Source organism: Sinocyclocheilus rhinocerous, unplaced genomic scaffold (genome assembly GCF_001515625.1).
Source record: "Sinocyclocheilus rhinocerous isolate Xijiao unplaced genomic scaffold, SAMN03320098_v1.1 scaffold1965, whole genome shotgun sequence".
Lineage (NCBI taxonomy): Eukaryota > Metazoa > Chordata > Actinopteri > Cypriniformes > Cyprinidae > Sinocyclocheilus > Sinocyclocheilus rhinocerous.
Window position 1 is genome coordinate 1,559,157 of NW_015625577.1, and position 27,455 is coordinate 1,586,611.

The window sequence follows — 27,455 nt, forward strand, 5'->3', positions numbered from 1 at the left end:
AAATGGAATATTGTGTCATTCTTTATATATATATTTTTCCTAAATTTTTGGCTCTTTCATTTAAGGCTACAAGTGCGCATGACTGAAGTGGGGCGATAAAAGTGCAAGGCAAATACTCCAACCATAAATAAAACATGGACACCGACTAAATGAAGGCCTGTTTGAAGCCTGAAAAAACTTGAACAGTAAAACTACCAAGCACTTAAATATTTCCACCTTGGGAGCTGTGCTCACAAACTGTAAAATTCCTTTTGCCACAAGCTATGCGCAGTTTTTCGTTTGATGTGACTTTTAAAAGAAAAGGCCAAGTAAAGAGATCAGTGTGTTGAAGAAGTCACATAGTGATGGAATGACAGAATTGAATTGCAAACTAGAATCTTTTTGTTCTTTCCTTTTTCGAAGCCTTCAAAACCCTGAGTTACTCATCAAGTAACAGTTTTGTGCCGCTGAAGGAGCTATTTTGGGCCCACTTCAAATATTTGGTTTTCATCATATTGTGCTAGTCATTGGATATAAGTTTAGAGCTACATCTACTTCAGCACATTTTGATTTGTTTGTTATTCTACACGTATGTCAGTCAGTCAATGACAGCTCCCCGTCCCCCAGCTGTATGGATCAGATCCAAGCTTTTAGCGAAGAACATCATTCAAGTCCCACCACGACTGGCAGACCAGCCATCACCTGGTCTTTCTCAACCCTGCTGTGTCATGCCAAATTTGTGCCCTGGGTAACATAAACCCTCTGATGGCAGAGCGGGTAAGCCATGCTGGGCTTGAATAGCTTCACTGTTGGCCGTGATGGCTCACAGGAGTCCAGTGAGCGAGCTTTGGGGGTGCGATAAATGAGGTGGTTGACAATACAAGCGAGGGGTTCTTTCGAGTCTGAGTTGTAGCGATCTCGAGTTCCCATAAAGCCTCATTCCTAGGGCTGACAAATGATTGTCTGTGTTACTAGATATCTCATATATGTGGCCATGTAAGCTTTCTATCAAAGGCTTGCCATTTAAGAGAAAAAACAGGAAGCTTCTGTACCGGTGTCATTGCTCAAAATAGGAACATGCATCACTGTGTTTCAGAAGCTAGTGAGCTTTTGTAGGCAAGATTCATAGTGCTCCTGATGTGAAGGATGTTCCAAAAGGTAGGAACATAATTATAGCCAAGTTTTAACTTAACTTTATGTGGCAGCACTGCATTTGTATCTTTTGGCGTTAGAATCCATTACAGTGTGTTTGGTAGAAAAAAGGTATCCAAGATGGCGGGCGATGCAGGATAAAGGTAAATATGCAGTAATTCATGCAATATAAAATCAGACTATTTTACTCAATATCATTATGTGCCACATGTTTATGCTAGTTAGAGTAATACAGGGAAAGGTTTAAAGGAATAGTTAATCCAAAAATGAAAATTTGCTGAAAATTTACTCCCAAAGCCAGTTTGTTTCTTCATCGGAACAGATTCTGAGAAATTAAGCATTACATCACCTGCTCTGCAGTAAATGGGTGCCATCAGAATGAGAGTCCAAACAGCTGATAAAAACATCACAAAAATCAACAGCATGACTGCATGTTTGTATTAAACAAATCCAGCAAAAAGAGATTTTCATCTTCACATAATTTTCCCGGCTAAAATACAAGTCCTCTATCCATAATATTGATTTCTCTAATAAAAAAAGTAATCTAATCTGAATCAGAAGATAAATATGCACAGATCACAGAACAGTCTGAAACAGTTTCAAACAAATGTGCCTGTGGATTTTGATGTGAAAGGACAACAGTGGATGGAAAAACCTGTGTTTTGGCCGGAAACAATGGTTTATGTTAAAATGCATAAATTGTTTATATATATATATATATATATATATATATACACACAAAGGCACAGCTTTTTACTTCACAAGATGTTATTTAATGGTCCATTATATTTTTATCTGCTGCTTGGACTCTCATTCTGACGGCACCCATTCACTTCAGAGGATCCCTTGGTGAACAAGTGATATGATGCTAAATTTCTCCTAATTTTTCTGATGAAGAAACTAAATTTTTGACATCCTGAATGGTCTGAAGGTGAATACATTTTCAGAAAATGTTTATTTTGTGACCATGTACATGGACAACATTAAGAATGCGTTTTGATCTATGTTTTGAATGAATGACAATTAATTGTGTACACAAATAGCCTGGTGGCACAGATGGATGACCATAATGGCAAAGAGCACACATTGATTAATGTTATTCTTTGATATGATGCATTATCCAGTGGTTTAATTAACATTCAACCTTTTTCCCACCAGAATGTGCATTTTTAGTGCTATAAAATTGATTTAATGTGAACACGATGATATATTAGCGTCAATGATGTTTGTAGCTATTACTAGGTGCTACCAGAACTAGGAACGTCTACAAGTTAGCAACAAATACAGCAACTGATGTTATGCAGTGACCAGGTACGCTGGGACTTTATGCACATGTTTGTTTTCCTTCTTGTGGCCTTCTTTGTGTAAACCATCCTAAAGTTAAATACTTTTTTTAACTCACTTTTTCCCCCTCAAACTCTCCCCATTTGCTCAGGATAATTTTCTTGTCAAAATCCGCCTGGTTTATTTTGTCTGCATTGCACTGAGGTCCTAAGCTTTATCTTGCCAGTCAAGACTGGAGCTCAGCTCCATCAGCCCTCCCTGCTTTAATGCAGGCGTAATGACGGTTTACAGAATTACGGTCTTAAGTTTCCCTCCATCTGCTTTGATCCATGACCGCTTGCTGGCTATGTGCCTCTAAATGTTACACGCTCCCTATTTCCGAAAAGCGGTCCCACTTCTTCCTTGGCTCTGATGAAAGCTCCTGAGATATGAGACAGAGCAGGAAGCCCGCTATGTTATTTTTTTTTTTTTTCCTCTCTCTCCTTCTCTTTTTCCTTCTTCGTCTGTGTAGTGGTGTTGACAACATTCGAACGTGACCGCTTTGAGACAAGGTACATGAACCCCACGGGAGTGTAGGGAACATTTTAAATGCTGCACTGAAAAGAAACACATCAAAAGAGTGTCAGACACTTTCTATTCCTGATAAGCGTTTCTTTTTTCCTTTTTTTTCACAGAATCTCTCTGTTCTGGTGTCTCAGGCAAATCTGACCTTACACAAGACGAACCCAGTGTGCAGTGATGTGTGTCAGGCCTGACTGCCATTTTTCTCTCTTTTATTTAGTAATTAAAGCTGATGAATGATCTTTTTGTTTCGATTAAAAAAAAAGTGGCTACAAATTTTTCTTTTTCCCTCAGATAAGGCTGCTTGATGAGCTTTGGTGTTATCAGCAGTCGCTTAATTGCGTTGTCGGTTCAATCCCGTTCCCGTCTAGATTTAGAGAGCGGATTGCATTATGCCTAATGAACTTCGAAATGTCTCTTTAAAGGAGAATTAAACAGTTTAGAGTAAAACGTTATAGTTTGCCTGTGGTTCCAGTCAGGATTTTGAAATAAAACGTGTTTATTTCAATTTGACATCATTGCTGATACTTATTCCAGATAGAGTTTGTTCCTATAACAAGTTCTTATCCCAGAAATAAAGTGTTAAGGCCTGTTCACACAAAGGACGTTAAATGTAACGATAATGATAACGATATAGTTCTAAAAATCTGTCTGAATTTAAAAGAATAGCAGATTCCGCACCACAACTATAACCCCACAGAGAAACAATTTCTTTGGGATCACTTTCAGAACCTTTTTTTTTCATGAAAATCTAGATGGCATAGTTCCGATAGTTTCTAACGCAATCTGATATAATGACATCTTTATTCAAATGACACAGCTGATTGGTTTCTTTTCATATCAGCAGCCAGTGAGGTTACAGCTCAACATTCAAATACTTGGTTAGTGCTTGCTGTAGCAGTTGCAGCGCGCTTCAGAAACCCTCCACCTTCCCCAGCTCCACCTGTATAGATCTGCTATGGGGTGATTTCATGTATGTTATATATGTTATTTCATATATATATGTTATATGTGCAGCAGCAGTATTCTTTACATGCTCACAGCAGCATGTCTGTGGATGTATTTGGAGTAGCAAGTTTTGGTACTTGCTCTCCCACAGCGGTGTAGCAGATCTATTCTGCCAAGACCAAACACATTAACATTGTCATAGACATTACCATGCTAAACCTCTCTGAGAGTTGTCATGACAGGAATATAGATATTGTTATATATATATATATATATACAGTGGGTACGGAAAGTATTCAGACCCCCTTAAATTTTTCACTCTTTGTTATATTGCAGCCTTTTGCTAAATACATTTAAGTTAATTTTTTTTCCTCATTAATGTACACACAGCACCCCATATTGACAGAAAAACACAGAATTGTTGACATTTTTGCAGATTTATTAAAAAAGAATTTGTGAACAGGCCTTTAAAAAAATAAATAAATAAACCAAGTTCCTACGTTGCTTGGTTACCATTATCTATTTATCTGTTGTGGCTTATTGATTTTCTGTGGACTCGAGATTCATTTAAAGATACACAAAAACCTGGCCAAGAAATCACCATAAAAAAAGAAAAAATAATAAATCCACCATATATTTTTTATAATATAATATGATACACTGCACAGTATAATTTTTAATGTATGTATTTTTATATTTATTTTTAATGTGTCTTTTATGCCTTGTGATTCTCAAATGTGCTTAAGTACAAATAATGTCCGTTTTCATCACCCTTGTCTCTCTGCAGGCCCTGAGGAAGATGAAGCCCTGAGAGGGAGGAAGGGCTTCCGCGGCCAGGTGGTGGTCTGCCAGAGCCCTGAGACAGAGCTGATGCTGGAGGGGGACGATGACGCTGTCAATCTGCTGCAGGAGAAAGAGGTGGACAACTTGGCAGGTGAGTCAACCTATACACAATACACAGTGCAATCTGTATAGTGACGGTTCTCCATTCAGCATGCATAGTAAGTCATACACATCAGTTTCATGACGTGACACTTTCCTTCAGTCTTCAGGTTTAAAGGTTCTGTGTGCCACATGAGTTTGGATTAAACATTTTTAGACATAATTTGTTATGTTATTGAAATTATAAAGTCATATTCAAACATACCTGTAGGTTTACCTGCACAGAGAAGTCCTGCCAGAGGCACTTCATCTGAAATGTCTGCATAATTCCACATTTGGTTGCATTTATTTATCTATACATAGCTTAAGCGTGTCATTTTGTCGGAATGACAGTATTTGACATAGAACAGATATATAAATATATCTTACCTGTCAATCTAGAGGCAGACCAGTGTAGTTAGTGTGGTTACTTTGCGTTAGGACTGTGTTTATGTTTTTCTGGCTGTGTTTAGGGTTAAGTATTGCTCTGGACAGAGTTACATTTTTTTTTCTACTGAATATTTATTTATTTGTTTATTCTTTAAGTCTATAGTAAAACAAAATTTTAAATATGTATTTCTCTTTTTTCTCACAGCAAGTTTCTGTCCCCAGGTTTTTATTTCCAGAGGCAGGTTTGGCTATGTAAAGAGAGATTAACCCTTTCAAAACCACTAATATTACATTGAATCAAATTAATTACATATAATTATTATAGAATTAAAGCAAATATGATTTTAACCAACAATCAGGAGGCAATCAAGATCAATATAGATGAGTTAATTATTTATAGTGACATACCTTTTCCAAAATGTAAATGTGCTAATAATGATAGTCTGATAATTTTTCTTTTGCAACTAAAATTGTCTAATCGCTATTTTATTTTATTTTATAAGGAGGAATATATATTTTTTTAAATCACTTGGATTTCCATTATTCTCAGCAACTATAATATCAGAATTACTACTGACAGGTTGTCTCTCAGTGTTAGCAGTGCTTTGTTAACGTGTTACATTTTTATCAGCTATTCGTTGGAAGATGTTGTATATGATATATGTATTGTGAATGTGTAGCTGACATGTTATTAATAATACCCTGAATAATCAGTGCCCCCACTCGCTCTGCAGACCTTCATTAGTCAATGAAGGTTAAAAATGAGAGGTGAGATATGTATGCGTCTGTAGAAAATCCAATGCCCTAATTTATCTATATATTTTCTTTACTATCTGAAGTGTTGTATGTATGCATAGCTGATCGTGTTGTTAAAGCTCCCAGCACACAACCTATTTAAACTCATTCACAATTTATAAGCAGTTCTTCATGCCATTCTACTTTTTTTTGACTCTGTAGGAATTCCTTTATCAGATCTAAATCAGGATTGCCTCAATTACCCTCTAATATGTTCCCACCAATGTTAGCCAATTCGCAAAGCAGGTATGCAGACTGATGTTAAAAGTAATTTTACTGGAATGCAATCAATCATAAATCCTGGCACAGTGTATAAATTCCTGAAATGTTCTATGAGCACCATCAAAAGGATTAATATTAAGCAGCAAATACACTGATTTTGTATCCATCACTTAAAATGAAATGCTTAGAGTACTGATTATTTTAAAGGCAACTAGCCTAATAAGCAGTGTAAACATTTAATTACATGCCACTGTTGGTTTGTGCAGTATTTGTGGATGAAAAGGCCCAAATTAGTTTCTTTCAGTAGGCTATATATTTATGACTCACGGCAAGTAGGCCTATTTTAGTGACAATCATTTTTTACTGCTCAGCATTTAGTTTCAAAAATGTGTGTTTATGCTTGTATTGGGTGTTTTATTCCTCTGTTATCTGAGTTCATCACCACAAGGGGAGCTGTGCCATCTGTGTCAGTATGCTGTGTGTGCACTGTTTCTATTTTGACAGCAGGCCTACAGGCTAATGCTAGTGCTAATGAGCACAGTGTAAACAACAGGCCAATCAACAACAGCCTTCTCACAGCCAATGGGAGGGGCTCAGTTCGTCTGCAGCCAATCAGAGTACAGGATCTGTCATGAGTGTATTTACACCCACAGCTAAACATAGACAGAACAGGTGTGATGTAAAGAGATACTGATTTGATTTTGTTTTCTCTCTCTCTCTCTCTCTCTCTCTCTCTCTCTCTCTCTCATGCCTTTTCTCTTTCATACAAAAAAAAATTACATTTTAAATAAAACGTGTGTGTGTGTGTGTACCTGTTTTTCTATTCTGGTGAGGACTTAAACCTGAATACACACAGACTCATGGGGACTCGTGTCACGGTGGGGACCTAAATTGAGGTCCCCACGGGTAAACAAGCTAATAAATCACACAGAATTAAGTTTTTTGAAAATCTAAAAATGCACAAAGTTTCCTGTGAGGGGTAGGTTTAGGGGTAGGGTTGGTGTAGGACAATAGAATATACGGTCCGTACAGTAGAAAAACCATTACGCCTGTGTGTGTGTGTGTGTGTGTGTGTGTGAGTGCGTGCATGCGTGCGTGCGTGTGTGTGTGTTTACATATTAGCATTATATTACCACCATATTAACATTTTACCAGGAAGCTACAGTTACAGAAGCTACAGATAAAGTTATACCTTTATTCTAGCCTATTGATCTATTTCATATCTACGTTTGTACTACCAAACAAATAACTGTGTTATTTTCATATTCGTATTAGGCATCCTGAAGTTGCACACACAGAGAGCGAAAACATCATCTATTTTCCCAGCATGCCTTTGTCTCGCCACACTCCAGTGACATCACAGTCGATAGCGCGAGGCAGTCTTTTTATCAGCTGAAGTCGGGACAGAGCGCAGCTCAGATTTGCTGAGTACAACTGCACCTGTTTCGTTCCAACATGATAATCTGCTAATCCTCACTAGTGCTCCGAAATCAACACTACATCACTAGAACATCGGCAACACAAATTAATCAAATAGATTTAACGGGAAAAATTACAAAGAACAGTCGTTATTATTATTATTACAAATAGCGTTTTTATTTTGTTAGACTGTTTATTTAATTTTTGGGGGGATATCGTAGGCTGTACTATTGTATAGTATAGTAGCCTATAGTATAGCTAATATTTTTTTTAAGAAACATAGCTAAATAAATGTCGTTCATACGGTTTTAGCCTACACAATCGAGAAACGGTCCAGTCCCAGCGGCAGATGAGATTACATATGTGAAACCTGATCGCTCCGATTATGTAATATGAACGTACTTTTGTTTGATCCCAATTTTTAAAGGTCTCTTGAGGCTTTAGCGCTAATCCTTTTTGCGCATTGGATTAATGCTGTATATATTGTCTGGATTCACAAGTGTCCCTCTAGGCCACGTTACAATTGCCTCTTTCTCTATTAAACATGTTATGAGAGGGGCATGATTCGGATTAAAGGGTTCACTAGCTTTTAACAGGTGAAGCTATGTTGCCTTGTCGAATTATTTGCGATCGCACAAAATGTTTATTCGTTCAACATAACTTCTCATAAGTTAGATTTGATAAAAATAAAAAAAATGGCGTAGGCCTATTTCCTCTGTTCACAACATAGGCCTAGTAGGCTATTTGAAATAATAGATGTTGAGTTGGCGCCAGTAAAGAGGATAGGCTACGGTTTTATTCATCGGCTCCTCGATTTTCATTCAGTCTACTCAAAAACATGTATGTATGTATTTATTTATGTGTGTGTATTTGTTTATTTCGCGTAAAATCTTCGTATCGTAAGCACACAGTAGCTTTAAGTTTATTTTCAGGCTAGTAGGCTGTCTTCGATTTATAGTGCTGCTTTGTTGCTACACAAATTGTTTTTATCATAATATCTTAATATAGTTTACCTAATTTAAAACTGATCACGGTTGTAATATTTACTGGAAAGCGCAGTGTTATATCTGGTACAAAAGGAGGCAGAGCGGCTTTGGTTTCTACGAGCGGTCGGGGAGAGCAGTGAAGGAGTGCTCTGGGAATTGAAACCCAAATCCACTTGTAATCTTGCAACAGTATCGGGCATAATTGGCCGAGGAGAGCAGATTAAGATTGATGAGACGTTAAAGTGGCTCTTTGGAGTTCAGGGGGATCGATAAATATCCCAATTTCAAGAGCCTCTCCTCACATCCAGGACGACGGACCCGTGGGCTGCTACAGGGGTGAACTAATAAAAAACAGAGGACTGGTCAAAGAGAAAAATTTAGAGAGAGAGAGCGGGCGCGCACTTGGGATTAGATCCTAGTCATCTGACCGGAGGTCGAAACGTCTGTAAATATTTTAATAATGTTTGTAAGGTCAATTTTACAGGTTTCATACCATCAAAAGGGAATTTCAACGACTGATTTGATTAGGAAGCGCATAAATGCGTATCACTCACATTTGATTTGTTCGGTAGCAAAATAATGAAAGAAAGTGACTGTGAAATTATTGCCGTTAGGCCTCATAGAAACGCTTACCTATTAAAATAATCGGGAGAGATTTTTTTTTTCTTGATATAGCCTAATGTCATATAGCCAATGCATCAGTTTGGAGGACTGATCGCGTAATTAGCTTACTACTGAAATGATTCGCTTTAACAATTTACATAATTTCCATATTTCATTTTCATGCGCATGCAAAACTCATATGCGCCTACCTTTTGATTAGATAAGAACAAAATATTACTAAAACATTTTATTGTAAATCGATATTATTTTGAATAAACTATGTAAGATTTATTTCGCACGACACACATCACGCCAGTAGGCTATCACCATCGTGTCCAAGTCTACAAAACTGTATTCGAAAAGTCACGCTTGAAAATATTACAAACACATTCTAAAGAAATGTCTCAAATTGTTTAATGTATGTGTATGGTTGTGTATAAATACATAAGCTACTAACTTGCATTACGCATCGTTTGTTGGTGACTGCCTTGCGATACTTTTTTTTCCCCCTGTGAAAATAAAAATCTATTTCCTTGTTATAGGCCCTGTTGTTTTGAGCACCCCGGCCCAGCTTATTGCCCCGGTCACTGTAGCTCGTGGGACTCTCTCTATCACTACCACGGAAATCTATTTTGAAGTGGACGAAGATGAGCCAGCCTTCAGACGCATTGATGCCAAAGTAGGTTGCATTTGTGTTATTTGCGAGTGTGTACACGTGAAAACACCAAGCAGAATCGCATTCCTAATGACGTGGAATAAAATAAAATATCATAAAGTGTTTAACAATCTTACAGCCTTATTAAAACCATCAATTATTTAATACTTTAAAAATAGCCTTTTTCTAAATCGAGGCCCATGCCTTGAATGCCCCGTGAGGCCAAGCACAAAGAGTATTCTTGATTTTGTTTTAAAAAGGCTTAGAATAACTAGTATTTACTAGACCTGCATTCATGACCAAATATCAGTTACGATGATGATTTATGTACAAATATGTAAAATGAACCAAAGCTTGCGCGTTTAAAACTCATAATCGCTTAAATCGGCAGTCCTCACTTTTGTATGAATTACATGGAATAACATTGAGTGAAGGAAATAAAAAGTTGTAAGTTAAAATGATATTATTGTAACATTTATAAATGAAGGGGTGCATTTCTGATGTGTAGAACTGTCATGCGAGATTTGTATCGTTAAGCCACACATTTCTGCAATGCATATCAGTTCATCTTTGTCCTTATTTCAACAGTCACTGTGCACAGGACTAAATGTTCTCTCTTATTTTCTGTTTTGGTGTTTTCCACGCTTTTTTATTTTGTAAGAACCAGGCTACATCATGTCATTTTTATGCCGAAGATCCAGATGCTTAAAGATCCCCAAAAATCGTGCCTATTCTTACACTGCAGTATTTATGCATCATGAATCATTATTTGGACACAAATATGAATTTGTTTTTATTAACTCTTTAAATAAACTCAGAGACAGATTAAAAAAAATCAAATCACAAAATGTTATATTCCAGTGTATTTCAAGTGCATTATTTTCAGGTATATTTTTTCATATATATATTCTCAATTTCAGCCTTTTATCATGTAAGCAAGGTACAAACAAAACGGTCGAATAGGCCTATACTTTAAATAAGAATTCAAGTATGCATATGGAATGTTTAGGAACGTAACAAATAGTACCATCAAAATGTAAACTTTAGAATTTTGCCATTGACAATAGATTAAATCGCTGATGCAGGTCTAAATGTTTTTTCTTTATCAGAAATAATCCAGGCGAATGTTAAAACAGGTGAAATGATACTTCTATTTACGTGTCACAGAACAACATTCACAACTGCAGACCACTGGATTCACAATCTACAAATGTGTCTATTTACAGTATAAAATGTACAAGTTGTATTCTGTCACGTAGCTTTGTTTAGGTAAAACGTGCTGTTGGGCAGGGCTCGTAAAAAGAAAAGAAAGAAACAGTAATACTGACAGGTCACCATTCATTTTGATTGTTGATACAATTTGCTCCCTCCTTAAGACACATTAATGTCACGTGAAGCATTTTTAAACGGAGCTCTCTAAAATATTTTTACAACATGGGTTGGTTTCAACAGTGACCATTTTGTGGAAGAGTTCCTGATTAGCATCGTCTAGGCCTCAGAACTTTGATCAGGCAGACCTCCTATTCACAATCATTCCGTTTAATTATTTTTTTTTTACCTCAGAGTTTCTCCAGGCTTTTAGGGTTGGTTAGAATTTCTCTCGCCATTCGCCAAGTCTGTTTGGCAGCGTTTTCAAGGCCCGAATGTGGCTTTCCTTGGAAAAGGTCTAGGCTTGGCAGAAAATAATGGGGACATCTCCTGCACTGCAAGCACGAAATGAGCTGCAGTAAAATCCCGTTCAGTCGATCCCCGAGGCAGTTCTCGTCCCAGTCCGACTCGCGCGGATGTTTTTCGCACTCGTAAGACACAAGAGTTTTCATGTGGTAGTTGTTGAGAGGCTGCCCGGGAAGTTCAAGGTGACGGTCGCGCAACGTCTTGAGCAGGGACAGGCATTTCTTCCTGCACCCTCCCAGGAGCAGGCGGTTCTCCGCTTCGCCGAACTGCAACACCCAGGCATCGCTCTCCGCCGAGCTCTGCTTCCCGTTCAACGAGTAACACTCCTTCGATAAGAGATTGAAACCCTCGGCTTTGACTTCTGCCACCCGGTTCGGACCAGGCCACGGGATGTGTGGCAGCGGCCAGTGGGCAGCGCTGCGCGGCCATATGCCGGTGCACTTGAACGCGGGGGTGATCTGAACCACGTATCTGTCTCTGATGCGTAATTTCACCTCGCTGGTGTCCGCGATCATTTTAACCACGTCCCTATAGCTGCACTTATCCACCGCCTGCGCCACGAGCGTCTGGAACCTGGAGCGGATCTTTCGCGCGGACAGGTATCCCGAAGCCGTGATGAACTCGACCCAGAGGGACATGCTTCTCTTCCGCCCGTCGCTTAGCTTGAGCACGGCGCAGCCCGGCAGAGAGCCGTCGTCCACGAAGTTGAAGACCCCCATCTGGTTCAGATACAGGACCACCTCGAATTCTGTAGGGGAGATGACCTCGAGCCCCTCGAAGCGGTTATCCATTTCGTTTAAGGAGCTGATAAAGCGGGGCTCCTGGACCTCCACCTCCTTCAGGACATCTGAGACTACCTTGCACACCTCCCGGATGTTCTTGGAGATGGCCGCCTTCCGAGACTGGCATTTCTCGTTGTAGTATTTATTGAGATGATACACCAGCTTGGCCTGGGCGGCGATCATATTTGGACAGAGATCCGGGTTGTACACCGGAGTCTCGCAGTAACCCGAGGGATCCAACGCGGCTGTTTGTACAGGAGCCAATTTTAGAGAAGAAAGTGGACTATTTAGAGGGAAAAAGGAGGATTATGAAATTAAAAAATAGCTTTTTATTTGTGCGTGGAGCACATGCACAAAGTCGGGCAGTTAAATCATGAGCTTCTGTTTTCAATTGCGACCAAAAAAAAAAAAGTCAAACCCCTTGCAATTCAGCAATTAAAAGTCCATACGCACGGATCAGTAGTTCAGCAAACCTCTCGTATCCACTTGCGGTGTCTTTTCTCTGTTTGCAACAAGGGTTAGAAAGTGCAGGGTGCTCTTAAGTGTGTGTCCTAGCTGTGTTGCTGTGTTTAAGACTCCGAACTCACTCCTGTGAAATTATAAAGGGAGGGTTTGAGAGCAGCTCGTCCAATCACGGCTCGAGTCGTCACTGCCTTCAGTTTTTTGACGACAAATTAATCCTCCGCTTTTATACACAACCAAATCTTCTGGTGGAAACACACCTACACTTTGGAGGGAGAAGATACAGGTTTATTCGCGATATATGCGGGCTTTTCCTGCTATTCTTATTAGATACAGACTATGCCTGTTATTATTCATTTTCTTTTTAACAGAAATAATTTCATTTCATTCGTGTGAGAATGGATGTATAATTTGATATACATTTTTAAGAGTTTCATTTTCATTATCGTTCTGGATCTGTAGGCTATTACAATTTGACGAAAATGTAATTTGTATTTTTTTTTATTTTCTCTGTAGTTTGACATGCATAATGTTTTTCGTTGACCTGTTAATTTGATTTTTCTTTTGGTGTTGAAGTATTGTTTCACGTTATGTTATTTTCGATATTTAAATGTCTTCATTTGATAGGCTATTATATTGCTACATTGCGTTATATTTCTTAATAGTGTATGTTATTTAAAATTCGCTTTGAATATTATACTAATAGAGATTTGTTTTAATTATTTTGCGTTATAAATATGGTAATGGATATAATGGTAGGCTGAACATGACACGTCTCAGTACCGAACGCCGGAATCTTTTCTTTAATTTTAAATAAGCCTATTTCAAACATTAACCCGTGTTATTTATTTTCTTATAAGACGGCAAATGAAGCTTTAGGTTCATTTAGGTTATGGTGTTTTCGTCTTACTAGCTTTGCATAGCATATAAAAAATGATTAGGAAAAGTTTTTTGTGAAGTTCATTGTTAAATGAAGATTGAAGGCCTTTAAATAGCTAATGTGCGTTAAGGCGTTTTTGCTAACATATGGAAAATTTGTCGCATTTTGTGTCTAATTATTTATTTTAATTTCTAATTATTTTAAAAAAGAATATTGCTTAAAGTTTTGTTTTTGCATAAAATGTAAGACATTCCAGAGTGGTGTAGCAAATGTAAAAGGAGAAGCGTCTTTTTGATCTTTTTAATTCGTCTTTCACGAACGTTTTCTTTAATGTTTTTAATTTAAACTAGTTTTTTATTTGTTCGATGGGAAGAAAAATATTATACTCTCTTAACTTCTTTTATTGTTTTAAATTAACTGCTAGTATAGATTTTTTTGTTCTTGTTCAGTGTCCAAATCAAAGTTCGTTTTAATAGCGTACAACTTTTTGGAGTGTTCTTTCAAAAACTCATGCTTTTATAACGTGCCTGTATTTTCTTATTTTAACCTTTCATTCCAATTTTTTTTTTTTGTTTCGGCGGATTAAACGTTCAAAAATTCCACTGTAAACGTCAGGAAATATTTGAACGATTTGAGATAAACTTCCTCAGATCACAATGTCTGGAAAAATCTTGTGTATCATTGCGCGAAATGCAGAAACACCTTTCTCGCGATATTATATATGACATCAAACAACAAAACAACGAGAACACCTCGTGTTTACATGTTTCGTGCCCTTTCCAAATCCTCCCCATTACACGACGCGGTGCTTATCGCACTCATTACGCAAAAAAAAAAATCTTCAAAAAAAATATGGAGACAAGTTTAAATTTTTTAATGAATATAGACTGTGATATTTATACACATGTTGTAGATATTTCTATAGTCATGTCTGTTTCAAGCTCATAGAGCAGATTGTTATAGGTCACTGTACTAAGGCATCACAGTCTGTTGGCTTCAGTCCTCACTGTAGTCTGCTTGGCTCCTTCTGCCTGGATGATTTTGCCAACCATAATTAATAGAGCTCTGCTGTTTGCAGGCAAATATCACACTTATCAGTTCGCCTTCACCTCTGTAATGAAAGCAAGGTGAATGCTGTTTGGGCCTCTGGCGGGGATAAGTATGTAACACTATATTTAAAGCAAACATTTTATTATTATTATTAAAGCATGTATTCAATTACTGTATGTCTAAGATATCAGATATAGTTTAATTTCATTCTGGACTGCTGTACATGCATTAGGTGACAAAAACTTGGAAGTTTTTTTGGGGGGGGGGGGCGGTGATTTGACAAAAGAAAAGGAGAAAAATACTTTTATACTGACACTTTGTTACATTCAGATTTTTTTGTGCTATCTGTTTAACCCTGCTTCCACCTCAACCACCTCTCTCTCGCTCTCATGCACGCACACACATACACACACACACACACACACACACACACACACAACATGGCAGGTACCCAACCATATCAGATCAGACGGTCTCCCTCCCTTCACTGGTTCATGCTCTGATGTGTTCAGCTTTTGTATGTCTGAATCAGTTGCTTGTCTATTGTTTGCCAGTGTGTTACAGTAAATAGCAGTACACTGTTGTAGTATCTGGCATAATTTCATCTCGGATTAGATCCTGTTAATATTTTAACACTCTCACACTCAACATTGGAAATTGGCCTATTGCAAATGAAGAATGTACTTTATGGAACGGAACTCAAGTCAGTGTTTATCAGTATTTCCATTTCAGCATTTTATGATATTGTAATACTATATTGTCTAGGATCAGGTCCAGGAAGTGTTTGATTTTATAAACACACTTTTAAAAAAAATAACGAGAGTTATTCAGTATTGGAAACTTTTATGCTGCATCTTAAATCATTTGAATACAAAACCATTCAATACTGTATACGTGACTCAAGTGTCCTGTTAAGTGTGACCTGGAGGCACTTCAAATCCCCCTTGACTTCGAACCCCCTCTCCTCTCACGCACTCTGCATCTGCACAACATTGCGATCTGTGTGTCTTGGTGACATAACACACTATGATATATGAGGATGTGACAACAGTATGGCTGCTATTTCTGACCCAGCGAATAGGATGCCTGATTGTGTAAATCAATACAATGACTCCGGCTTCCGCCACATTTTGGACGAGCATATGACCCAGGAAACGTTTAGCTTGTTGAAGGCCTCTTTGTTCTGGAGTTTCCTTGCCAATGATCTTTTCATTTTTCTCTCTCCCTCCCATCTCATTCTGAAGAGCGATTCTCTTGTCAAAATGGTCAGGCATGCTGATAAAGGCCCTTGTCAAACACGCGTACCATGTTTAACTGTCACAGAATAGTATTGTTTTTAAACAAATTGATGATTAAAATAAAGATCTTACAGTTGCTGCAGGTTTTTAGTCACCATCTTTCAATTTTTAATTTAGCAATTTGTTATAATGTAAAGATTATAAATGAAAAATCATTTCAGTATTTTTTAAAAACATATATATATATTTTTTCTTATTTTTTAATCATATTATTTTTTTATTGTTTTATTAATTTTTAAATGTTATTATTTTATGTTTATTATTATTTTAAAATATAACGACATTTACAGTGTGATTTTTTTCTGTTTCTTTGATTCCTTTTCTTGTTTTTATGTGTGTATAAGAAGGTTTTAATATTTATGAAATACATTGCAGACAGTGCTGCAGTTTTTGCACCACTGTATTTAATTAGAATCCCTCATTAATAATCTAACATACTAATTTTAAAAAAACATCATGGGACAACATTAGATAGCACTTCTATGTGGCTAGAACATTGCATGCCAATATTAATAGTACCAAGAGAGTTATTCGCAGATTTGAATATATCAAGAGCTTTAGAGAGTCCTAATTGAAGTTAATAGTCATTCTCCACACTGATATTAATAATCCTATTATTCAGTGACAAAAGGTCAGCTCAGCTTTATTTCATCATCATTCACAGACAGTTCTTTACACTGATCCCATCATCATTTTGCAACAGCGAAAAAAAAAAGCAAAAAAAGCAAAAATGGATCTGAGCCAAAAGGCGTCGCTAGGTCAAAGCACAGATTATCGAGTGCACTTAATAGAGTGGAGAAGTCAAATATAAATCATATTAAAGGCCCTGCCATTTAAGACAAGCAATATTAGCGTGGAGCTCGGCGCTGGTGGGGATTGCATTATACAAGATGGACACTTATTATGACATATCCCTTTCAGCTTCTTGCAAATGGATATCAAAATTGTCATTGAGTTTTCTTCCGAAGCGAATTCGGTTATTCCAGGCAATATGGCCACACTGCAGGGCTCCCAGTTAATTTTCTCTTGCCTGTCGGCTGTCAGCCCCCTACCTCTCACGCTTTGAATTCTCTCCCTCCATTTGTTTTATTGTCCATGCTGTATTAGAAGCCTCCTCTCAGGGGGAGTTTGGGAGAAGAGGACAAATCCCACCCTGTAAAATGCAGAATTTTTGGGAATTGCGGACTAGATAGGCTAAAGCGAAACAGTAACCATCAAGTGCAAGTGAGAGACTGGAACGTTGGAAAATTAATCACTTTTTTGAGCTTTGCCATCACCCTTTCTCCCCCCTACAGCAATATGCGTTGCTTGTCAGCTTCTCTGATTAATGACGTGCATTTATTTGCATAGATTTAGCATTGATTTCATTAGTTTATTCAAAAAAGGACCTTTTGATTTTAATGTCCTTTAATCCGAAATTTTACGCATTTGAAGATTTTTTGAGGCGTGTTCACTTAGAAGCTCACGAGATGTTGTGCATTCACAAAATCAGCTATTCTTCATATGTGGGGCGAATTAAAGGGATAGTTCGCATAAAAATGAAAAATGGTGTCATTTACTTACTCTCATGTCGTTTCTAAACCTGTATGACTTACTTTCTTCTGAGGAACACAAAAAAAGATATTTTGGAAAAAAATGTATTGTGCATATTTCCCCATCAATACAATGAAAGTCCTGTGTTGTTTTGGACCCCATTGACTTTCATTGTTAATATAAGTTTGAAATGTCATGAGGTTGAATAAATGTTGTCAGAATTTTCATTTCTGGGTGAGCTTTACTTTTAAATTTCTATAAACTGTTCAAACTTTCGAAAGTTTCTCATGAAACATCATTTCATTTATTTGCATAGATTTAGCATTGATTTCATTAGTTTATTCAAAAAAGGACCTTTTGATTTTAATGTCCTTTAATCCGAAATTTTACGCATTTGAAGATTTTTTGAGGCGTGTTCACTTAGAAGCTCACGAGATGTTGTGCATTCACAAAATCAGCTATTCTTCATATGTGGGGCGAATTAAAGGGATAGTTCGCATAAAAATGAAAAATGGTGTCATTTACTTACTCTCATGTCGTTTCTAAACCTGTATGACTTACTTTCTTCTGAGGAACACAAAAAAAGATATTTTGGAAAAAAATGTATTGTGCATATTTCCCCATCAATACAATGAAAGTCCTGTGTTGTTTTGGACCCCATTGACTTTCATTGTTAATATAAGTTTGAAATGTCATGAGGTTGAATAAATGTTGTCAGAATTTTCATTTCTGGGTGAGCTTTACTTTTAAATTTCTATAAACTGTTCAAACTTTCGAAAGTTTCTCATGAAACATCATTTCCATTTTGTATTCAGCAAATGAATCCCAAAAATTTAAATTGTGTCGTTTCTAAACCTTACTTTCTTCTGTGGTCCACAAAAGAAGATATTTTGAAAAATTTATTTGTGAGCTTTTTTCGCCTCCATACAATGAAAGTCCTGTGTTGTTTTGGACCCCGTTGACTTTCATTGTTAAAAAAAAAAAAAAAAATCCTTAAAATATATATTTTTTGGTTCTGCAGAAGAAAGCAGGCCATATATGTTTGAAACGTCATGAGGTTGAATATTTTCATTGAACTTTCCCTTTAAATTTCTATAAACTGTTCAAACTTTCGAAAGTTTCCCATGAAGCATAATTTCCATTTTGTATTCAGCAAACGAATCCCAAAAATGAAAATTATGTAGTTTCTAAACCTGTATGACTTATTTTCTTCTGTGGACCACAAAAGAAGATATTTTGAAAAATATATTTGTGCGCCTTTTCCGCCTCCATACAATGAAAGTCCTGTCTTGTTTTGGACCCCATTGACTTTCATTGTTAAAAAAAAAATTCTTAAAATATATTTTTTAGTTCTGCAGAAGAAAGCAAGCCATATAAGTTTGAAACGTCATGAGGTTGAATAAATAATTGTCAGAATTTCCATTTCTTGGTGAACTTTCCATTTAAATTTCTATAAACACTTCAAACTTTTGAAAGTTTCCCATGAAGCATCATTTCCATTTTGCATTCAGCAAACAAACCTGTATATTTTCATCTGTTTGTTTTCAAGTGGCGTACACAAATCCCAAGCTCGGTAAAACACCTTTAACAAGCGGCCGTCACAAGACACCAACCTCTTCAGCTCCCTGTGATTAATCTTAATGTCTTGGAGACATCCCATGTTTAGAGGTTGAGTCCGTAATCATTCGCTCACTGACCCGATGATACTCAACCAGAACATCCTCTTAACAGCCCCGGTGAGGACAATGCCTTGATGCATTTCAAATTAATTATACTGCCCTATTTTGAGAAGCACGTGCGCTCAACAGCCGGTTCTGGAGGGTGAAAACAAAGAGAAAGAAAACAAGAGAAAAAGACTGCGTTTTTTTTTTCCCCAGGTTGGGGGCTTGGGTAATGAAATGCTGGTGGTTGAAACCCATGATGAAATTAGGCCATGTAACCCAAATAAGGGATGAAGGCTTCATAATTGCCAGTCCTTGAGATCTGAGGTGCTGGGTGCCAACTGTCAGAGCTGGGCTAATGATGACAAATGTCTCTCTATGCAGATTGCAAAAGGGAGGAGAAAAGGTAGAAGGGGGGAAGAAGCCGCCGCAGGAGAGCGAGAATAAACTGAAAAGAAAATGAGCAAACTGCAAAGTAAGACAGGTGCTTTCTAGCGAAACGTCTCGTGAAGTGGTAAAGACTAGATAGAGCCTTCAAGAGAGGGAGGTTACTTTTTTATTGCTTTAAAGTATAAGAACAGTCAAATCCATTAGATAAATCACTGCAGAACTTAGTAGGACAGACATTTAAATTACATTTTTAATCTTTCAACAGTAGCATTTCTCAATGCACGTGTGACCTAAACTTGTATTAATGTAGAGTTGCTGCCAAAACAAAACGCTAAAAATACCCAAATCATTTGTAATCCTGCAACTCTCAGCTGTGTATTTTATTGCTCTGTCACAAAGAAAGTCATAAATTTGTCTGCACTTATAGGTTAGTCATTGAAAAAGCAAGAACCTATAGTGATGCAGTGAGGTCCAGCTTTCCCCAATTTGTTGCATGAATGGCTTTTTGAAAAGGTTCCCACTTGCTACAAAGGAAGCCCCCTTTTTTGTTTGCCCTCTCCCCATCTGTGTCATCTGTTGTGAGGGGGGCGGTTTCTGTTCGAGGGAGGGGGCGGGACCGAGGGGGGCTCCCTGGTGACCGGGGCCAGTTGTTTTATGGACTCGACGTACTGGCGCAGGCAGTTCATAAGTTGCCAGTTCCTTTGTGTAAGACGACAGGCTGACACGTGGGAGGCGACACGGCCATATTGACGTATATCATTTCCATTAATAACACGGACGAGCCCCCGCCTCGTTTCCGCCTGCTGACTTATACAAAGAATCCCTCCACAATGACACTTAATTGACAATGTGAAATGGAGTGCCGACTGGCTGGGACTGATTTGGATGTTCTTTTATGGAGATGTGGTTGAAGATTTGCAAAATTATTGTAAAAGTGGCAAAGTAATCAAAGTTTGTCACAACATATTTGCACAACTTTAATGTCAGTACATGTTATATGTGTGTGTGTGTGTGTGTGTGGCAAAGTAATCTGAATTTGTTGCAATATATAATGCCACTTTTACTCATCTAAGAAAATATATGTATATATTCTTAGATGAGTAAAAGTGGTAAAATAATCAAAGTTTGTTGCAATTTTTGCAACATTTATTTTGATTTATTATGCATATCTATAGCTCTACAAATCTGGCTGGTAACAGAAGCAGGACACTGTTTTCCATAATGCTGCGACATATGGAGCTAGTGGCCGGTGTTTTATATTACACGCTCATCAACACCACATGAGCTGTTTTGTGACGCTGACACGTAGCCTCAGTGAAGGTTAAAATGATTGATATCCTTACCTCTGCTTTATGTCAAAGTCTGATTTCAGGGCCAAATGAATTAGGAAGCTCATTTTATGGTCAGTGGTGCTTTTAAGAGCAGGCAATGACAAAATGACTAACCAGTTAATCGGTTAGCATCTTTTAAGCTAAGCTAGCGTCTGATATTTACATTTTGATAGCCTATAACAGATTGAAAGGGGCAAATTTGTTATTTAATTCTCAGATGATAGCTTGATCAGGATTATATGTTGATTGCTAAACTTAAGCAAGTATGCAAATATGTTGGCATTTTGCTATTTAGCTCTTTTCCACCTGAATCACTGTCAAAGATCCCAGACTCAAAGGCATAATACATTCCATTGGCCTCCTGTTGTAGTGTTTTGTTGGATTTTTTTGGGGTTCCAGCTTGTAGCGGCTCTCGACCGGCCTCATTACTGTAGCGGTTGAGCCAGCCGGTTTCCATAATCAAAATTCAGTTGGTGTGCAGCTCCTGCTGAAACTCCTGGAGAGGGCAGGGGAAGAGCTGACATGCCGCTTCCTGCCTTGAGGGCTCTCTCTGCACGCTGGAACAGCCCTCGGGCTAAAAGAGCTATCCTGATGACCACGTGCTCTCCCTACAATAAAACATTCAGCAGCCTAGGCGTCTTATAGTCTGCTTTAAAAAATAAATAAAAATATGACATTAGACATGACATTCAGAATAATAAAGTAGTGCTGTCAAACGATTAATCGTGATTAATCACATCCAAATTGAAAGTTTTTGTTTACATAATATATGTATGTGTACTGTGTATATTTATTATGTACAATATATTATGCGAACAAAAACTTTTATTTTGAATGCGATTAATCGCGATTAATCGTTTGACAGCACTATAATAAAGCTAATGTTTTTGTATTTGTGTATATGCATATTCATATTGCTGTTGCCACTATTTTTTAAAAGCAATAAGACAGTCAAGAGGCTGCATTTATTTGATTAAAAAACACTAAAAACAGTAATATTGTGAAATAATTTTACAATTTAAAATAACTGTTTTGTATTTGAATATATTTTAAAATGTAATTTATTCCTGTGACGGTAAAGCTGAATTCTTAGCAGCCATTACTCCAGTCTTCAGTGTCACATGATCCTTCAGAAATCATAATCTTTGCTGACTTGTTTTTGCAGAAATTTATTTATTTATTTATTGAGCAATGTGTGTGTGTATATATATATATACACACACACACACAAAAACATGGGCAGTATACAATATACAATATATGTTCTGACTTCTGCACTACACTGTGCTGAAATTCAAATCATTTTATTATTGTGTCAATTTAGCTGTTGGCGGGACTGAGCGAGCACAAAAACAATCGGAGGTGTTGACACCATCTAATGAACGCGGATTAGCCGTTTACAGAAGCTGTAATATGATAGGTCAAGGCAGGGAGGTGCTTCCTGTACGACTCCAGCTTGGTGTAATGAATGATTGACAGGAGAAGGAGAAGCTGCCAGTTGCCGGCAGAGGTGCAGGCTTGATGGCTGCCGCAGAGCTCCGTGGATCCCTTGATCACGGTGGGCCGCTCCCCTTTCATCCGCGCCCACAAATCTGCCAGGAAAAGCTGCTTTTCCTCCCCCCACCTCCTTTTCATTTTTTTATTCCCCCTAATTTACACATTTAAGACATTTTTATTTGCTTATTTGCAATTCTCTTTTTATTTAATTTTTTTGGGGGGGCTAGAAAAACTTCACTCCCACTTTCTCTCCGCCTCCCCTCCCTCCCTCTCACTTTCTCTGACTAGGAGTCTTTCTCTTTCTTCTCGGTTTGCCTTTGGGCGATGAACTAATTTCAGGCTCTGTAATTGCAGCGTGTTGTACACCTGCCTGCTATTAATTCTCCCCCGTCATTCACTCTCTCCGTCTTAATGAGATATTATTGTAATTATTGTTATTATGGTGTTTGGCGTAATTAGCGTGATTGATGTTGGTGCTAGGGGAGGGTTTATTTTGGCATTTGAATAGATGAGGGGATACTCTTCGATCACACAAGACGCTACCGAAGTGCGCTGGTTCATTCCTCTAGTCATAAATAATGGATCCAGTAAAGTTGAAGGTTATTGTTTCAGAAATATCACATCCTCTTAAACTATTATTCATGAGTATTTGAACCAAACTGCCAGTTCTGGTTTGAATGGCGCACCGCATGTTGCTGTTTTAAGACTAGACAAACAATGACCAGTGTGGAACTTTGTTTCGATTCATCACTCGGACCCTGTGTAATGCAAATGTGTCCATCTTTGAATGGAGAGCTGAGGCTTTTGCCCGGTCCGATTTTAGTAAATCTGTTGTGTTTGGGGGCAACAAAAAGTTCTCAGTCCATTTGATCCCAATCAATTGTTTTGGTATTTTGTGGCTGATGGGAATACAAAACGAGAAAAGGCAGAAAGCCCAGAATCATTGCTTCCAAGCACTGGCAATCCAATTAGAGGTTTTATAAGGGTCATATTAAGGGGTCTTCATGCTAGAGGTTTTTGTAGTCTGTGTGTGTGTATATATACAATATATACAAGATATGAACAAATACTGTTTTTTTTAGTGTTATTATTTAATTTGATTTAATATAATTCAATTTCCTGTCACTCAAACAGTAGAGCATGGCATTAGCAATGCTAAGGTCATGGCTTCGATTCCCAGAGAAAGCAAGAACTGTTCAAAAATGTAAATGTGTACCTTGAATACTAATAATACTCTTGTCCCACAAATTCTCATTCTGCTTGCATTAAAGCGCAAAAGCTAGGCAGCACTATAGCTATGTTGTTTTCTGTGTATGTATGAAATGGCTATAGTCAAAGCAATATTTCCGGACAGGTGTTAGATACCTGCTGTTTTAATAGGCAGATTCCCCTTGAGGTCTCATTATAACCCATAGTCTCGGGCAAAAGAACAACCCCATCTCTCAATTATATCCCCCTATAGCAGATGTCCTTGCTTCATATTTATATAACTTTTAGTTGAAACCCTAGTCTGCATTCCATAAGTCCTGAAGTGTAGATACCCAAGACCTTAGGACTTAATGAACAACATATTTCAGGTTGCCTGGAGTTGCAGGGACCCTGTTCTTGACATTGCATGTGAGCGAATAGCAGGGGCTTTTGTTTGTCCTCTTCTCAAGCCGTGGATCTTTGAGTGGGTGACAGCCATTTAACGCCACACGACCTGCGTCTCAAGAGCCACCGTCAGGGCCCTCTCCAATCCTGTTAAGTACAATTACCATTCATGCTCTTTCCATGCTGCTTTGAACTGCTCCAGCCCTGTGTCCCCTGCAGAGTTTGGATGTGGACAAGAAACACACATTTTACTATAAATTTAAGAGTTTAAAACACTTAAATGTTGTCTTAAAACCTCTTTGATACAATCAAGAAGTTGATGACGGCTTATAGTTTGAGCTCCAGTGATGATGGAAATAATGAACTGTCAAGCGGGTAATAAATAAACACACAAACCAGAAATTTAATTCAAAGCTCTACAGAGGCTTTTTGTGAACACATTTGGAAAGTTCGACGTTGTGAGTTCTGTGTCAGTCATTTTTTATCTTTTAAATATTTCTGTCATCATGTTTCCTCCCCAATAACTCCAGCCTTTCTCCTCTCAGAGTCTATTGAACGCCTCAGTGCATTCAATCGCGTTCAAAGAGAGAGCTGAAGAAAGGACGGTGCATAATGCTTAATAGGTGCTTTAGTAATTCTGAAGTTTTCATAGCTTAATCTGTTCTGAAAAGCTCGGCAGAGAGAAAAAGGTCCTGCAAATGGCCCTCAGAGTTAATTTGATGTGACTTCTGTACAATAAGGCCGGCGGAACGCTAGAAGTCCATTCTGCCACGTTACCTTTTCTTCATCCTCCTTGGACCCTTGGAAACCGCTGCCTAAATGTTTCATAAGACGGCCTGTGTAAGCCACTCAAGTATTCTCTTCCTACAATGCCTACTTTAAGACTATTATTACACTGCGCTTGAGCCAGAGGAGAGGATACAAATAGCAACGCTTCGGTCTCTCTTTGTTGCAAGTCTGGGATTGATTTAGCACAATTGGGAGAGTCGTTGTGTTCTAAACACACTCATTGTACGCCTCATTTCTCCCCTTTTGCCTTTGTTAAAGTCTCGGCTTCAATTTTTGTTGATAGCAGAGGCCCAGACACAGTGTGTGCTTACTTTGGCGATTGCATATGAATAGATAGCTGGCCCCGTGAGAACACTTCTCATGGGGCCATGAGACTTTGATTGCTAGTAAGAATTAACTGCATTTTAGTTTTGAAAATGTGGAGTTTGCAAAAATAATGATTCTTCTCAAGCAGGTTTCCCTGAATGCATTCTTCCTTCTGCTATTGGTCAGGGTAACCAATAGTCCTGCCCCCAAACTCAGGCCATTGGTTGAGCCAATGTTGCTATATCAAGCTGCTCTGGTTTCTTAAACAAAGCAAAGTTTTCATGTTAAGGAGTAATTAATGTAACTTTTTTACAGTCGACTCTGCATATTAAGGTAATGTCAGTTTTTGCTTCGCCAAAGAAAATAGCTCCAGTTGCATACCTTCAAGCAACACACAGTAATGCTGTGTCTGCTGAATGGATCACTGTTTTTGCATTAATCGGTTAGTTGAATGATTCAGTGATTCTCTCATAAATGAATCAGTGTTTTGAACAAATTTGTTGAGTGAATAATTCAATGACTCACTTACAAGGCAGTATCGTTCCTAAACGAATCTGTTTTGAATGAATCAACTGAATGAATTATTCAATTAATCTTTCATAAACACAGTAAAAAAAAAGCTGACTGAAAAATCCCAACCACTTTAAGCCAATTATGCATAAAAATACACACTCCACATTCAAGTAGCATTTATTTTTTGAGATATGTTTTACACACATGCCTAGCAAGTGGTTAGTTTTGGAACAGTCCCAGAGTTTCCCAAGCGGAAATGACCGGAAAATAAAGATTTTATCCTACAGACTAAACCTCTCCCATGTGACTCTCCACCATTAATCAAGATCTCATTTCAGCACAAAAGCTCAATCAATGAGGAAATGCTTATGATCCAGTTTTGGCGAACATTCACTCTTATGAGTAATAAATCACTTTATGAACTTGCTGTCTTTTGTATACTCGCATTACAAGCATTTCCCTTTTCAAGTGAGGGATAGAAAAAAAGAAACAGATAGAAATGTTAATCTCTGTATTCTCCTCTGTATGGCCTTATGGGCGTTCAGAAGAGGCAGCATGACTTAGGTTTCCAGTTGAGATACACATTCACTGATGAACTAAGACAAACAAAGTATTTGAAGCCACTTCTATTTTCATTTTCGGCTTAAAAAAAAATCTCTCTTCCTGTGAGCTTAGCATGTGCTGGAGCTAGCATGTCTAGGTCACTAACCCTGGAGAAAACAGCTTGCATTAATATGCTGTAATCCAGTGTAATTAGTCAAATAGCCACACGCCAAGCAGATTGTCACAGATTGTCAGCTTTGGCAGGCTTGCAAGATGGTCCACTGTCCCGCTGGCCAGCAGGGATACCACCGAGAGCACATACACGAACGCAACACCCACATGCTTCAGCTTAGCAATCAAACACGGGTCATCAGGGGAGATCATTTTTGTCTGACTGCAACATAATGATCTACTTATTTCATTGTTTATATCTAAAAACAAGATGCATGTCTCAAAACTGAGTCCAATCATTGATTACTCTGAAAATATGCCGTAAATTGTGTTTACGAAATTGCAATTAATTGCGAGATTTAACTGCAAAACTTGGTTTTACCATCAAATGAATTTAGTTCCCCCTCCATCTTGTTCCTTTCAAGACTTCCTCCACCTCCATCTCTTCCTCATGGTGGGGAGCGATATGCAAAGCATGTGTGCACATGAAATAAACACAGTCAAAATAATTATATCAACACCAGTCTTCTCCTCCCACTCCCGAAATCCTCTAGGAAGCGTTTGACATAAGTTGACGAGGGTTGTCCAACAGCCCCGTCAACGCCGGCCGGAAAACGTCTCCATGCGGCGCTGGATTAGCGAGGGTAAAAAGATTTAAACTATATAATTACAAGGGGATCAAGTGCAAATTATCTACCATGCTCAACAGCCAGATTACCCTCCACTGTTTCCATTTTACTTGCCCCCTTACAACACCCCTCCCACTCAATGCAGAGACTTCCTAGAATACGCATTCTAGTGCAAGCAGCTATTTTTTTTTCTAAGGTCTTTTTGTGCCCAAATATTTTTTTTGTGTGTTTCTATAGCAGAAAATATTTTATTTTATTTTATTTTATTTTTTATTTTATTTTATTTTATTTTATTTTAGAGGGAGGAAGGTCTTGATATGGCTGCTAATCTTCAATGTGTCTCTGTTGGCACTGGGGAGGAAACCGTTAGGATTTCTTTGTGCTTTGCTATAAAGGACATGGATAAATCTTAAGGGGTGAGCGAGATTCTTGGAGGAA

The 27,455-nt window shown here is 37.9% G+C and overlaps 2 protein-coding genes across 2 annotated transcripts in view; one reads left to right on the plus strand and one right to left on the minus strand.

Moving 5' to 3' along the window:
* Nucleotides 1-27,455, plus strand: part of nbeab (neurobeachin b) — a 291,762-nt gene that overhangs the window by 188,927 nt on the left and 75,380 nt on the right. Inside the window, exons 39-40 of the mRNA XM_016568737.1 lie at nt 4,712-4,858; nt 9,803-9,939. Coding sequence (XP_016424223.1) covers nt 4,712-4,858; nt 9,803-9,939 — 284 coding nt within the window. The remainder of the gene's footprint in view (nt 1-4,711; nt 4,859-9,802; nt 9,940-27,455) is intronic.
* LOC107752437 (protein mab-21-like 1) lies at nt 4,765-12,936 on the minus strand. Its single transcript, XM_016568403.1, has 2 exons — nt 11,474-12,936; nt 4,765-4,827 (listed from the first exon to the last, which is right to left on the minus strand). Exon 1 carries the CDS (start codon nt 12,552-12,554, stop codon nt 11,475-11,477), a length of 1,080 nt encoding a protein of 359 aa, XP_016423889.1. The 5' UTR covers nt 12,555-12,936; the 3' UTR covers nt 4,765-4,827; nt 11,474.

Coding starts and splice junctions, on each gene's coding strand:
- LOC107752437 (XM_016568403.1), bottom strand. CDS start 12,554: ATGATCGCCGCCCAGGCCAAGCTGGTGTATCATCTCAATAAATACTAC.